This window comes from Schistocerca piceifrons, chromosome 5 (genome assembly GCF_021461385.2).
Source record: "Schistocerca piceifrons isolate TAMUIC-IGC-003096 chromosome 5, iqSchPice1.1, whole genome shotgun sequence".
Lineage (NCBI taxonomy): Eukaryota > Metazoa > Arthropoda > Insecta > Orthoptera > Acrididae > Schistocerca > Schistocerca piceifrons.
Window position 1 is genome coordinate 72,762,304 of NC_060142.1, and position 14,653 is coordinate 72,776,956.

At 45.6% G+C, this 14,653-nt stretch overlaps 1 protein-coding gene across 1 annotated transcript in view; it reads right to left on the reverse strand.

The window, feature by feature from the left end:
* Positions 1 to 616: 616 nt before the first annotated feature.
* Positions 617 to 14,653, reverse strand: part of LOC124799218 (UDP-glycosyltransferase UGT5-like) — a 177,621-nt gene continuing 163,584 nt past the window's right edge. The window contains exon 7 of the mRNA XM_047262754.1: positions 617 to 1,080. Coding sequence (XP_047118710.1) covers positions 792 to 1,080 — 289 coding nt within the window. The 3' untranslated portion in view covers positions 617 to 791. The remainder of the gene's footprint in view (positions 1,081 to 14,653) is intronic.

A 14,653-nucleotide genomic window follows, 5' to 3' on the forward strand; every position in this document is an offset into this window, starting at 1 on the left:
TAAAAAAAAAAAAAAATCAAGTTGCACCTCCGGTGGCAAATTAATCTTTTAATGTTAGTGTTTTGTACCATTTCCATCCCTCCCACAGGGTGCATAGTTTATGTTCTTGTGTGAGTTGTTAAAATTTTTAGTTTAAAGTAATCTGGTGTGTTGCAGATTTGCACCAGTGTAGTCTTTCAGAGGTTGTTGTGAGCAGTCGTGACTACGGCCGTGTCAAAAGGGAGCGGCAAGGTTCTCAGCCCGAAAGCTCATACTGTCAAAAATTTGTTCTTTCTGCCTCTGAATAAATTGTAACATGATATTTAGAGGGTGCTTTCTGATTATAATTTTAAATCTGTTAAAAAAAAGGCTTTTAGGAATAAAATGTTCCATTTGTTGAAATAAATCTGGTTGGTTTTCATCAGTTACCCACCGGCAACTACTTCCACGCTCACATAGTGTGATTGAATGTGTTAACGATGAATCGCTAGTAAATAGAGTAAATTCTTATGAAAAGGTTTTGAAGGTAAATTCACGGTTCAGTCTGCCAGCTAATGTCGATGCTACGGTTTGATAGTCGCATATGTATGAAGCGCCAAACATTCCATTGATAATGAGTGCAAAAATTGGTCAAAATATAATTATGTTATTTGAGGCTGCCAGAATGTACAAAGACGCCATCCAAAGATGCTTACTTTCCACTGTACAGTAGTTATGTTCCCCTTAATTATGTCCCTTTATCATATGTGACTTGCAGAATAGACCACCTTGGCTTCACACATTTTTTACAACTTGCGCAGCCGTTCGCAAAGTCATTTGGTCTTCTTTTTGTTAGCTGGGACCCTCCTCGGCGTGCAGCACCTCAGCAGCGCCCGTGCACCAAAGAAGAGCAGCGCCACAGAGAAGACGACCGCCGCCACCACGAAGGCAGCGACGTCTAGCAGCAGGTACTGGTACCAGGCCAGGTCCAGCGCGGCGGACCTCACGTGCGGCGCCCCCTGGTGCCTGATGACGTACTCCACCCAGTAGACAGCCTCCTCCATCGGAGGTCGTGGTCGGTCCCGGAACAGCTGCGACACTTGTTTGGCGCGCTCACGATACCTAAGAAGAAAACATCCATACAGTGTGAGGTATCCATCGACATCGTACGTCGTATATTACCGTCACTTCAGAAAACAGTGCCAATACCGTCTTTCGTCAACCACCTGCCGCATTCTTGCCAGTACTTCGGTAATATTTGATCACTTTCCCTCTTACAACTACGAGTCGACAGGCTTAAAAGGGATGCAATAATGAGAAAAGGAATGAGACAGTATGTCTGACCTTTTTCCAAAGTAGCAGCAAAAGTAATATACTCGAGAGAAACAGTTAAGTAGAAACTATTCACTTAGTACATGACATTTTGATCTCAGAAGAGCTGGTCGGCTGAAAACGTTATTTGTACATTTACTCATAAAATATTAGAATCCTTAAACAACAAAATATGCCTAGTGCAATTTTTTTGGTCTGTCCAAGGCGATTGACTGTATAAATAATGCTATTCTATTAAAATCTTATGTTCTGTGGAATTGTTGGCTTTACAAACATCTATTTTGATTAATACTTAACGAAAAGAAAGCAAAACTTTGTCCTGAATAATTCAAACAATGTTGGAAACAGAGAGAATTTTAGTTACTGGGGATCAATCATGAAAGAAGTCCCACAGGGTTCACTTTTGGGTCCACTCCTATGTGAATGACCTTCCTCTTAATGCTCATGAAGCACAACTGGTCTTTTTACAAACGATACTAGTGTCACAATAAAACCGATCAGAATGAAACAAAACAGAAGAGATTGTTAATGGTGTATTGAGAGATCCCTTGAAAAAGGAGTCTCCCTTAATTTTGAGAAAACATACTATATACAGTTCTGTACAAGCCATACCAACAGATGTAGCACGTAAACAGAAGAAAGCAAACAGGGTAAAATGTACCAAATTTTTGTATCTTCATAGCAATGAAAACTTGAAGTGGAAGAAACATACTACTGATCTGCTTAAACAATTCAGTTCTGCTACTTCTATTCCTCACATAATTTCTCGTCTTAGAAACAAACGTGTCAGCCACATAACATATCTTATATATTTCTAATCAGTGGGATAATTTTTTGGGGAAACTCATGCTTTAGAAAGGAAGTACTGACTGCAGAGAAACTAGCAGTAAGAATAATATGTGCTGGTTGCTCACAGCTATCTTTCAGGTATCTCTTGAAGGAGTTAGAAATTTTAATAGCTCCTTCACAATAGGTACATTCACTTATGAAATTCGTCAGAAATAATCTATCACAATAATATCAAAAATGTCCTCATCTACAATGCTAGAATAAAAAATTACCGTTATTACTCATTACTAAAGCTGTCAGTGTCTCAGAAAGGAGTTCAGTGTGCATCAAAAAAGTTGTGATCATTTTCCCATTACATAAAATATCTAACACATAGAAATACAACTTTTAAATATAATCTAAAATCATTTCTGCTTGACAACACCTCCTTTTTCATAGACGATTTTTATTAAAAATAACTGGGAGTCTGTTAAATGAAAAAAAAAATAGTTTGAAGTGTATATACCGTGAAAATAATCTGTTTATTAATGTTAAATTTAGGTCAGGGAGCAATTTAGGAATTTGTAAATGGCCAGCATGTAGCCATCCACTGAAAGTACAGTTCCTGTAAACTGACTCTTGTCAACAGCAATTCGACAAAAAAAAGTTCATATTATCTAGGAACATTAACTAACTTACTAGCCGATCTACTCCCTCCAGTGTTATTCACTCTGCACATCGAGCAAGCAGTGAAGGAAACTAAGGAGAAATCTGGAAAAGGAATTCATTCATACATTACTGTGTTCACTCAGCATTTCCACAACGCTATAACTCTGACGGACTTGTTATTTGCTTCGACCAAGTCCTACGTTCTGCAAGGTTGTTCCAGTAGAATCATATGAGGAAGTGGCCAGAATCTTGTGAGGTTCCACGCTCATAGAGCACGTCTCCATCAGTCGGAAGGCTGCTGATCTTGCAATGGGAGACGGCCACACAGAGATGAGTGAGTGATCTTCAAACAGAGCAGGGTGACCGCGCCCTGCAACTAGCTCTTCCTTTGCAGGGATATCCGGTGGCCGATTACTCTTCCATCCAGTGACGTCGTTAGTAGAGTCCTGCATGACCGAGTAAGCGAGCACAAAATACGAGGTGGGGTGAGCACACCCTAACTGGATAGGCTACCCGCTCTAGTTCTAGTGCCCGAGCATACAAGCCGTGACCGAATACGTAGCACGTAACTTCAAACACATTACACGTGTTACTATCCGTGTGAACCTGCAGCCAGTACGGGCTTCTTATTTGTGGTGTGTCTCTCTCTGTAATCATGCAGCGCGAGGAAGTCAGTGTAGTAAGACGTAAGATGGAAACCAATGTTTACACATTAAAGAAACGGGAAGGTCTGAAAAGCCAAGTATGGAGTACATTTCTGTTGGTTGTAGATGAAAACATTGCGTCTACCGGGTACGTATCGTGCATAAACTGCTCCACTTTATTGTTTTTGCAGTCGGGAACCACTCATTTAAAGAAACACAGTTGCAAGAAACCTCTCAAAGATCGTTTCTTTGGCCGTCCTTCCGTTATCTTAATACGCTTGAAATAAGTGAAAAGCAGGAAATTCTTAACAGTGTGCGACAAATGTGTGCTACGTACGCAGGTACAACATTCAATCATTAACATAATCGTTTTTGCATAGTTAGTGGAAAGTGTATTATAGAGAAACGGGAATGTTGTGACTCGTATAATATTTCATTAACGTAAAACATCTCGTTTTTATGGGAACGGGGGTCAGGTTGTTTGGGGGGAGAGACCAAACAGCGAGGTCATCGGTCTCTTACGGGAATCAGAATGAGATTTTCACTCTGCAGCGGAGTGTGCGCTGATATGAAACTTCCTGGCAGATTAAAACTGTGTGCCCGACCGAGACTCGAACTCGGTACCTTTGCCCGCGAAAGGCAAAGGTCCCAAGTTCGAGTCTCGGTCGGGCACACAGTTTTAATCTGCCAGGAAGTCTCTTACGGGAATGTTTTGATGATTTCCATATCAGTTCTGTATTACTTGTCTCTTTTGTTTATTATCATAGATCCTTCAAGTACTGTGTCATCACCACCCAGAAAGAGAGCTCGTTTCAAGGAATGGAGGAACAACAGATCATCCGCAGCAGATGAAGTAGATCTGTACATTTTAATGCACCCCGGAGATGATGACATCTTAAAGTGGTGGAGCAGACATGAAATAGATCTGTCAGGTTTGGCTGCAGTTGCAAGACGTATTTTATGTATCCCAGCAACAAGCGCACCTAGTGAAAGGTGCTTTAGTAAAGCCGGCATGTTACTAACAAATTGCCGCAGCCAATTAAATCCGGAACTCGTTAGTGATTTCCTGCTGATCAACAATAACTATAATTTTGTTTATGTTGCAAACAATTGAAACGTATGACAAGTTACGTCCGTAAATGTTTAATGTTCTTTGTATGCTTTCTTTATGAAGATGGTTGTCTTCTAGATTACAGGGAAAGCACTTACTTAATGTTTCCTATAAATGAAAGGAAAAAATATCCCTTTTGTTTGGAAATGAGACTCGTCTTCTATCCGCGATTGTATTGAAATATCATTTTACTTTCCAGGTGCTTTATGAATTTAGCTGTGTCACGTACCCGTTCTTGGAAATGTTACTTTTGTATTAAAAGAGAGAGAGAGAGAGAGAGAGAGAGAGAGAGAGAGAGAGAGAGAGGCGTTGGATTTGTACAGTAAAGTACAGTGCAGCGAGCCGGAGCGAGCCGAGGTAAGACGTCAGCGGCGACCGGTCATGCTCGGTTATCCGCGTGTCCGGAATCCGGACATCAGACATGGGGCGAGTACGTGACCGAGCCGAGTCGTGTGGGGCCGGACACGAGCTGCTCGGTCCCCCCGTCAACAGGTGAGCCGTGACGGGTCAAACACTGAGCGTTGCAGCACTCTAGTCGTTAGACTTTAATGTTCCCTCCAGTCGTTGGGTCCTAGCGATGAAGCTCTCCAGATTTTGAGCTGACAGACTGCAGCTTGATAATCATGCAGTACAGGGCGGGGTCTTTGATTTCCGTCACTCTCTCTGCATCAGCAGCAACGCTTTTCGATAGTGGGGAGAACTATTCCAGCAATCAGGAAAAGTTTGTGGACCAAAATTGGCTTCATACGAGGGACATTTTATAAATAATGCACATGTTGATATTACTGTGGATTGTTTGATGGAACATGAATGAAAATTACTTCAGATATAGTTGAGAGCTTGAGGAAGAGGCACGTGTTTTCGTTTTTCCGCTGTGTACTCCAACATAAAACTGGCGAGAGGTTGAAATGAACGCTGCAGTGGTCTCGGATACTGTTACTGTTGAAGACCAGATGTCGTACATCAAGATCGTACCTTTACGCGGCAAAAACCCGATGGAAATCAACAGTGCGTTAAGTGAAGTTTCACATGGGACAGTAGTACAGTTTCACGCTGGGTTAATCGTTTTCGTGGAAGTCGTATGAGCATAGACGATAATCCTAGTAGGTCAAAAACATCAATAGGTGAACGAAGTGTGAAACCTGTGACAGGTGTTCTTGATGAACAGCGCAGTATGACTTGTGATGAACTCTCTGAAGAAACAGGGAATCTCCCAACATAAGTATTCCTTATTCTGACAAATGATTTCAAGAAGAGAAAAATTTCTGCGAGATGTGTCCTACACTGTTTGACTGCTGAAGAGAAGCAGAAACGCCTGCACATTGCAACCTTGTTTAACAACGATTTAATAGTGAAGGTCAAGGATTCTTGGGTCGAATGAAACGTGGACTAGAGACTTTGAACCGGAATTGAAATCACTGTCCAATGAGTGGAGAGCTTCACATTCTCCATGCCCAAAAACATTCCGACGCGCCTTATGAAAGCTCAAGCAAATGATGATTTTTGCTTATGATCACCAAGGAATCACCACGAGAGATCGAGTCCCATGTGTCACAGTAGTGTATCATCTTAGTAACTTCATGAAAAACCTGTGCAGAAAAATGCACAAAACCCAGCGTCATTTAGTCGAGGCTGGGCCACTCATTAGCCATCACAATGCTTGTCCGCATATCGGCAATGTTGTAGCCCCAAAACGGCGCGAATGCGGCTGGGAAGTGTTGCCGGATCCTCCCTACATCCCGGACGTAAGTCCATCAGAATTCGACTTGCTGCCGAAGTTGAATAAACCTACGCGTGGACGTCGTTATCTTTCTGTGGAAGAGCGTTCTACCACCGTAACCCGAACTATTCGACCGATGAACAGAAGTGGTGTCCTGGATGGAATAATAAAGCTTCCGAGACTTTGAGATTCAGTCATAGAGAAGCAGGGAGACTATACTGAAGGACTGTAAAGAGACATAGAAAAAAATACACATGTAAGAAAAAAAATTGTGTTCGTTATTTATGAAATGTCCCTCGCACAGTTTGACAGGATTCAGACAGTCTCATTATTGACTGTGTGTCAAGCTGCTTGGTGTGAGCAGATGCACTCTACTCAGGTTAGGTGTATTTTGCAGCTGTCACACAAAGCAAGAGCAGAAGTTCTCAGGACGTGACGACTAGCTTCCCAGGACGTTGCTTGTAAGAGTTCTCAAAATATTGTTCCTTGAACTGATCTTCATCCTGGTGTTGTGGCAATGTTTTTGAAAGACACTATGTGTTCAAGAGTAACATCCAGACAGACAGATATTGAAGTCGTTCGCCATGCCATGTGACGTCCAATTCGTACCGATCTTCTGTTCTGTAAGTGAAATGCACACAATATCTTCGATGATTTCCCTCACAGTAAAGGCCAAGAGCATCCAATGATGAAGGCAATTTTTCTTCCACCTCTTCGAATGTCTTCCCTTGAGCAGCCACTTCTGTATCATCAGCATAGATAAAATATCTGGTGTGTCCTGTGATGGGCTGATCACTCATGTAACTATTTAGAAGTACAGGAGCGAGCACTTTGCCTTGAGGTAGGGCGCTCTTTGCATGCACCATCTGCTCTTCTTGCCCTGACGAAAGACCTGAAATCCCCTACTCTGCAGAGAAGTGTCTTTAACGAATGTTAGATGGTAGGGATTAAAGAAATTAAAAGGATTAAATCGCCATGAGAAGAAATGACAGTGACATTGTAATTCCGCTAGAGGTGGCTAAAGATGTGGAAGCTATGTTGAACGGAATACATTCTCTCGCAAAGAGGTCAGAACGTACAATTTCAAAAAAATGGAAACAAGAGTGCAGTTGAATTACGTCAGGTGATGTAGAAATAATTAGATTAGGTAATGAAAAGCTTTATGTGGTAGACAGTTTTACTATTTGGGCAGAAAAATAACTGACGGTGGCAGAATGATATAAAATGTAGACTGGCATGAGCAACAAAATCTTTCCTGCGGAAAGTAAATATATTCACATGTAATATAAATCAAATTGTTCGTAAGTATTTCCCTGGAAGTACACTGTTCAAAAGAATTAGCATATGAACCAACGTCCTGTACGTTAAATCTATTTTGAGACAGGCAGTACTTGTGGTCTTCTCGCATGGCTTGAGACCTTCGCTTTCAATGTATGAAACAATTAATGTCATTTGCCAGTAGCCATTTATTGGCTGTGTCATGCACTACCTGAGACAGGCGACCTGTCAGAAGGAAGTGAGTACCGATGTCCCAGTGTTCTCTAGTGAGGTACACAGACGGCAGTTGTCATTTGAGGACGTTGTATGCAACCAGTCGCATGCAATGTAATCTTAATCCAATGCAAGTTGCAAGGGCAGCCTGTCTGATCCAGAAATGATGGACATTCCGTTGCGTTCTTGCAAGTGTCAGTGTCTCTCCATCTGTCGTCACGCTACAGGGAGACAAGTCAGTACAGAATGGGTGTTGCACAAGGTCGACGACGAATTACGACCACTCGTGAAGACCGAGATTCGGCCAATTCAGCCTTGCGGGGTCGCAGAGACATCGCCAGAGCACTGCAGAAGGGCCACTAGAGGCGCTGTCTCCGATCACACTGTAAGGATCACATTACAAGGAAGGGCCATACGAACCAGCCCAGCCGGCCGGAGTGGCCATGCGGTTCTAGGCGCTACAGTCTGGAGCCGAGCGACCGCTACGGTCGCAGGTTCGAATCCTACCTCAGGCATGGATGTGTGTGATGTCCTTACGTTAGTTAGGTTTAATTAGTTCTAAGTTCTAGGCGACTGATGACTTCAGAAGTTAATTCGCATAGTTCTCAGAGCCGTTTTAACCAGCCCAGACGTCCTGTTCGAGTACCCCACTTGACACAACATCTTGCAGCTCGCCTTCAGTTCTGCCGTTCCCATGTCAACTGGCAGCTTCGCCAATGGCGAAACGTGCTATTCACAGATGAGTCCAAATATCCTCTGACGTAAGGTGATGGCCGTGTTCGTGTGCGGAAACCCGTGATGAGCGGTACCACCCAAATGTTGTCCAGGAAATCGGGAGATTTCCAAGGTTCTGCGATGTTCTTGGGAGGCTTCAGTGTTGGCAGGCACACGTCGTTGTCGTTGCCCACGGTCGCCTTACCTCCAGGCAGTACATCGAACCGATGGTGTTGAACTATGTGGTGGATGCTGCATACGATTAGCTGAGATGTCTTGAGAAGCCTGGACATTGGAGTAATGGAGTGGCCGGCAGTAAGCCCCGACCTAAATAACATTGCGCATGTGTAGGACATGCTTGACAGGCGTGTTCGTGGTCGTGCTGTCCCATCACCGGTCCTGTAAGACCTCTCACGGGCTCTCACTGAAAAATGGGAACGGATGCCATAGGGTGACTTCTGTCGAATTACACGCAGCATGCCACGTAGCTATCAGGCAGTGATAAACGCTTGCAGAGGGCATACGCGTTATTGAAGCTCTCGAAGTCCAATGAAAAGTACCCAGGCTGACGGAATGAATGTTTCCACTCTGTTTTCAACACCTGTCGGACATTTCATTTCTTTTTATTTAAACGATCGATGACACAATGATGTTTCTTTGTGTACTTGATAAAGGTATAATTTGGTAATATACCCAGTCCTCAGTCTCTGTTCACTAAAGCTTGGCAGATTCCAAAACTCATGTTCCCCTAATTCTTTTCAGCTATGCATTTCATTCGAATGTTGCCTTACGTGAAAAGAAACGTGGACAGTATACTGTACAGGCAAGAAGACAATAGGTTTTGAAATGTTGTATTTCTGTAGAATGCTGAATATTGCATTGGTAGATTGGATCTTTAATGAGGAGATACTGAATCGATTTGGAGCGAAATGTGGCTAAAAGAACGGATAGGTTGATAGTGCATACCCAGAAGCATCACGTGGTAGTTAATTTATGATGGAGGGAAGAGTAAGGGTAGAAATTCTAGATGGAGGCCACTCGCAATAGACAGCTTCAAATGGATGTAGTTATCTAGAGATGAAGAGACATGCATAGAGGAGAGTAACGTAGAGACCTGCACTTATCCAGTGGTTGGAGTGAAGACAACAACAGCAGCAACAACAACAATAAACACATGCTTTCTACTACAATCAGAGGCGATTCTAGCAAGAAGGCAGGTTCCAATATCCACAGGCGATGGATCGGTTTCATGTTCTTTGATCTTGAAAAAGATAGAAACATTATTAATTTTTTTCCAATGGAACGGTCAGCTACGAAATTTCAAAAGTAAAAAAATGAATAAACTTTTCAAATAAGTCATTGGCCCTTCTGCCCTTATATAGAGGGTGGACCATTTTAATCCATGATGGGGAACAGCTCTGGATACAGATCATATACAGAAGAGATTGGACGCGAACCGCAATCGTAAGCCCTGACCTGGGCCTCCGATGCTGGAGATGAAATGCTGTGGATGGGAAAAGGAGACGGTAATTCGGATGCTCAGGAGAACTAAGAATGTGTGCAGCGTAACTGACGAGCGGTTGTGCACGCCTAACCTTCAATGGAGGGACTCCGACCTCCACCAGGACGCTGGATAACGGACTCGTCCTTAAAGCTCCAATTGGCAGTCGAACGCCACAGTGGTGCACTGGGTCGAGTAAACGCAACGCGGAGGGCGCCGCCGAACCATAAACCAGACTCCCATAGTCAAGGCGGGATTAAACAAGGGCTCTGTAGAGCTGCAGCAGCGAAGAGCGATCTGCACCCCAGTTGGCGTTGCTCAGGCTGCGGAGGGCATTGAGGTGCTGCCAGCACTTCCGTTTAAGCTGACGAAGGTGAGGTAGCCAAGTCAACCGGGCGTCGAAAACCAGCCCTAAGAATGGATATGTCTCCATTACAGCGAGTGGATCGTCATTAAGATAAATTTCTGGTTCCGGATGAAAGGTAAGATGCCGACGGAAGTGCATGACACACGACTTCGTGGCTGAAAACTGGAAGCCGCGGGCTAGAGCCCATGACTTCGCCTTGTGGATGGCGCCCTGTAGGCGCCGCTTGGCAACACCAGTACTGGAGGAGCAGTACAAAATGTAGAAGTCGTGTAAGACCGACGGCCCGACAGCTGCTGCTAGACCGTTAATGGCCACTAAAATTAGAGATACACTCAATAAAGAACCTTGCGGGATCCCATTCTCCTGGATATGGGGGGGGAACTATGGGGGGCACAAACTTTGACACAGAAAGTATGGAGTGACAGGAAATTTTGGATAAAAATCGGGAGCAGGCCCAGAGACCCCACTCATATAATGTGGCAAGGATATGATGCCGCCAGGTCGTGTCGTAAGCTTTTCGTAAATCAAAAAAGATGGCAACCAGGTGCTGGCATCTGGAAAAGGCTGGTCGGATGGCAGATTTGAGGGAAACTAAGTTATCAATGGCAGAGCGACCCTGGCAGGAACCACCCTGGCACGGAGCCAGTAAGCCACGTCACTCCAGGACCCAACACAACCACCGACTTAGTATGCGTCCTAACAGCTTACAAAGAACGTTGGTGCGGCTGATGGGCCGATAGCTATCCACATCAAGCGGGTTTTTACCGGGTTTGAGCTCTGGAATCATGGTTCTCTCCCGCCATTGCGACGGAAAGACACCACTGCACCAGATTCGGTTGCAGACGACGAGGAAATGTCGCTCGCATCCGGATGAGAGATGTTTGATCATCTGACTGTGGATCCGATCTGGCTCAGGAGCTGTGTTGGGACAATGTGTAAGGATGCTGAGAAGCTCCCACTCTGTAAACAGAGCATTATAGGGTTCACTGTGGCGTTCAGTGAAAGAGAGGACTTTCCTTTGCATCCGTTGTTTGAGAGTGCGAAATGCTGGGGGATAATTCCCTGTCGTGAAGGCTCGAGCATAGTGCTCAGCAAACTGCTCGGCAATTGCGTTTGCGTCGGTAGATAACACGTCATTGATGTTAATGCCAGTAACACCTGTCGGGGTCTGGTGCCCACAAACACGTCCGCTCTTCGTACAGACTTGGAAGGTGACGTATGGCACCCAATGGTCGAGACGTACCTCCCACAGCAGTCCTGTTTCCTTTTGTAAGCTGGCGAATGTGGCATGGAACCGTTTAAAAGCAATTGGGTGCTCTAAGGAAGGGTGCCGCTTATGTCGCTGTACAGCTTGCCGACGCTCTTTAATGGCCTCAGAGATTTCCGGCGACCACCAACGTACTGACTTTAGCCAGGGGCACCCTAAAAAACAAGGGATCGCGCTTTCCGCCACAGAGACGATCGTTCTAGTGACCTGCTCAACTACCACATCGATGGTGTCAGGTCGGGGAGATTCAACGGTGACAGCAGAGATGAAAGTGTCCCAGTCTGCATTGTTTAAAGCCTATCGTGGTAAACGTCCAGGGGAATAGCACTGGGGGAGTGACGGGAAGATGGGAATGTGGTCACTACCACACAAGTCATCGTGGGCTTTTCAGTGGACACATGGGAGAAGTTCTGGCCTGCAGAGGGATAAATCATTGACTGAGTAAGTGCCATGAGCCACACTGAAATGTGTGGGGGCCCCAGTATTTGAGAGACAGAGGTCGAGTTGATCCAGGAAAGTTTCGACATCTCTACCTCGGCCAATAAGCACAGTGCCACCCCACAAGGTGTATGGGCATTAAAATCTCACAAAAATAGGAAAGGTTTAGGGAATTGATGAACCAGTGCAGCCAATGCATTCAGGGATACTGGAGGAAGATATACATTGCAGACAGCTATTTCCTGAGTCGTCCTTATCCTGACAGCCACAGCTTCAAGAGGGGTTTCAAGGGACACAGGTTCACTGCATACTGAGTTCAGGACATAGACACAAACTCCACCTAACACTCTATTATAGTGGCTACAGTTCTTGTAACATCCCCTATGGTCGCAAAGGACAGGGGTCCGCATTGCCGGGAACCAGGTTTCCTGGAGGGCAATAAGGAAAGCAGGTGTAAAGCTTAACAGCTGCCATAGCTCAGCCAGGTGGTGGAGAAAACCGCAGCAATTCCACTGGTGGATGTTATCATGAGGCTGGGAAGGCATGAAGCATGCATGGAGGCAGGTTACGCCTCAGGGTCACCTGCTGCTACCGATTGAGTATTTGTATACATTCCTATTGCGGATGCCGTGCGGTTCTGGCGCTGCAGTCCGGAACCGCGGGACTGCTATGGTCGCAGGTTCGAGTCCTTCCTCGGGCATGGGTGTATGTGATGTCCTTAGGTTAGTTAGGTTTAAGTAGTTCTAAGTTCTAGGGGACTTATGAACTACGATGTTGAGTCCCATAGTGCTCAGAGCCATTTGAACCATTTGAACCTATTGCGGCTGAGGCATCAGTGAGATCCAGATCCTCAGGCGATGCTGAGATCTCCGCCTCATTCGCAGGTGCAGAATTGGTAGGGAGAGGTGGTGTTGGGGCCACCAGAGGGTCATTTTTCTTAGCAGACTTCTTTGTTTGCTTGCCCTCTCACTTTTCTTTAGGGGCTTGCTGGGAGGACTTCTGGCATGGAGGAAGCCCATGAAGCTCTTCGTCCAGCAGCTTTTGGCTCCTTTAGCCACTGGCGAGTACTTCTGTGGCATTAGTGTAGACCTTGGGAGAGGGGGTCCCAAGGGACCCCTTCCACATGAAAGTAGCTGGAGGAGGTTGTTGCTTTTCTGGCTGGAGGGAGAGGACCAATGTGCCCTGCATTTGGGGTGGCCTTGCTTCCGAAGAAGGTACTTTGGGAGCAATGGAAGGAGATTTTCCCCTGCCACCAAGGGGGCGAATGTATTCTAGAGGCCGGAGGGCCCACTGTTCGTGGCACAGAATGTGGTGCGACTGGTACTTGTGATGGCGATGGTAATGTAACTGCAGTGTATGCGTACGTCAACTGAATGGGGTGTAATCGTTCAAATTTACGTATTGCCTCTTGGTAAGTCAACTGATCCAGGGTCTTGTACTGCATGATTCTCTGCTCCTTTTGGAGTTCTGTGCAGTCTGGCGAGCAGGGGGAGTGCTGCTCTCCACAACTGATACAAGTGTGAGGAGGCGCACAGGGAGTATCTAGATGCAGTGGACGTCCGCAGTCTCGACATATGGCCTTGGAAGTGCAGTGGGAGGACATGTGCCCTAATTTCCAGCACTTAAAGCACCGCATAGGGGGAGTAACGTATGGTTTAACGTCATAGCGGTAAACCATCACCTTGACCTTTTCAGGCAATGATTTACCCTCAAAGGCCAAGGTGAAAACACCAGTAGCAACCCTGTTGTCTTTGGGTCTCCCGTAAACGCGCCTGATAAAATGAACACCCTGCCGTTCTAGATTGTCACGGAGCTCGTGAGGAGGTCGCCATGGAAAATAATCCACTGAACCATGTTGAGGCTTTTATGGGGAGCAACGGAAACAGTAATATCACCCAGCCAGTCACAAGCGAGTGACGCCTGGGATTTGGCTGGGGTTGCTGTCTGAAACAAGACTGCAATGCTCCTCATCTTGGACAGTGCTGTCACTTCCCCAAACTTATCCTCAAGATGTCCAGCAACAGACTGAGGCTTCATAGGTAGAAAGGAGTCCCTGTCCATTCCAACTGAGGCGAATATGGCTCTCTTCTTTCTGTCGCACTATGTTCCTCCCATGGTGTAGCGATGGAAAGAAACGATTGAGGGTCATATCTGTTAGCGTTGTACTTTACAGAAGCTCTCCACTGCAGAGTGAAAATCTCATTCTGGAAAGCCGGCCGGGGTGGCCGAGCGGTTCTAGGCACTACAGTCTGGAACCGCGCGACCGCTACGGTCGCAGGTTCGAATCCGGCCCGGGCATGGATGTGTGTGATGTCCTTAGGTTAGTTAGGTTTAAGTAGTTCTAAGTTCTAGGGGACTGATGACCTTAGAAGTTAAGTCCCATAGTGCTCAGAGCCATTTGAACCATCATTCTGGAAACATCCCCCAGGCTGTGGCTAAGCCATGTCTCCGCAATATCCTTTCTTTCAGGAGTGCTAGTTCTGCAATGTTCGCAGGAGAGCTTCTGTAAAGTTTGGAAGGTAGGAGACGAGGTACTGGCAGAAGTAAAGCTGTGAAGACGGGGCGTGAGGCGTGCTTGAGTAGCTCATTGGTAGAGCACTTGCCCGCGAAAGGCAAAGTCCCGAGTCCGAATCTCGATCCGGCACACAATTTTAATCTGCCAGGGAGTTTCAA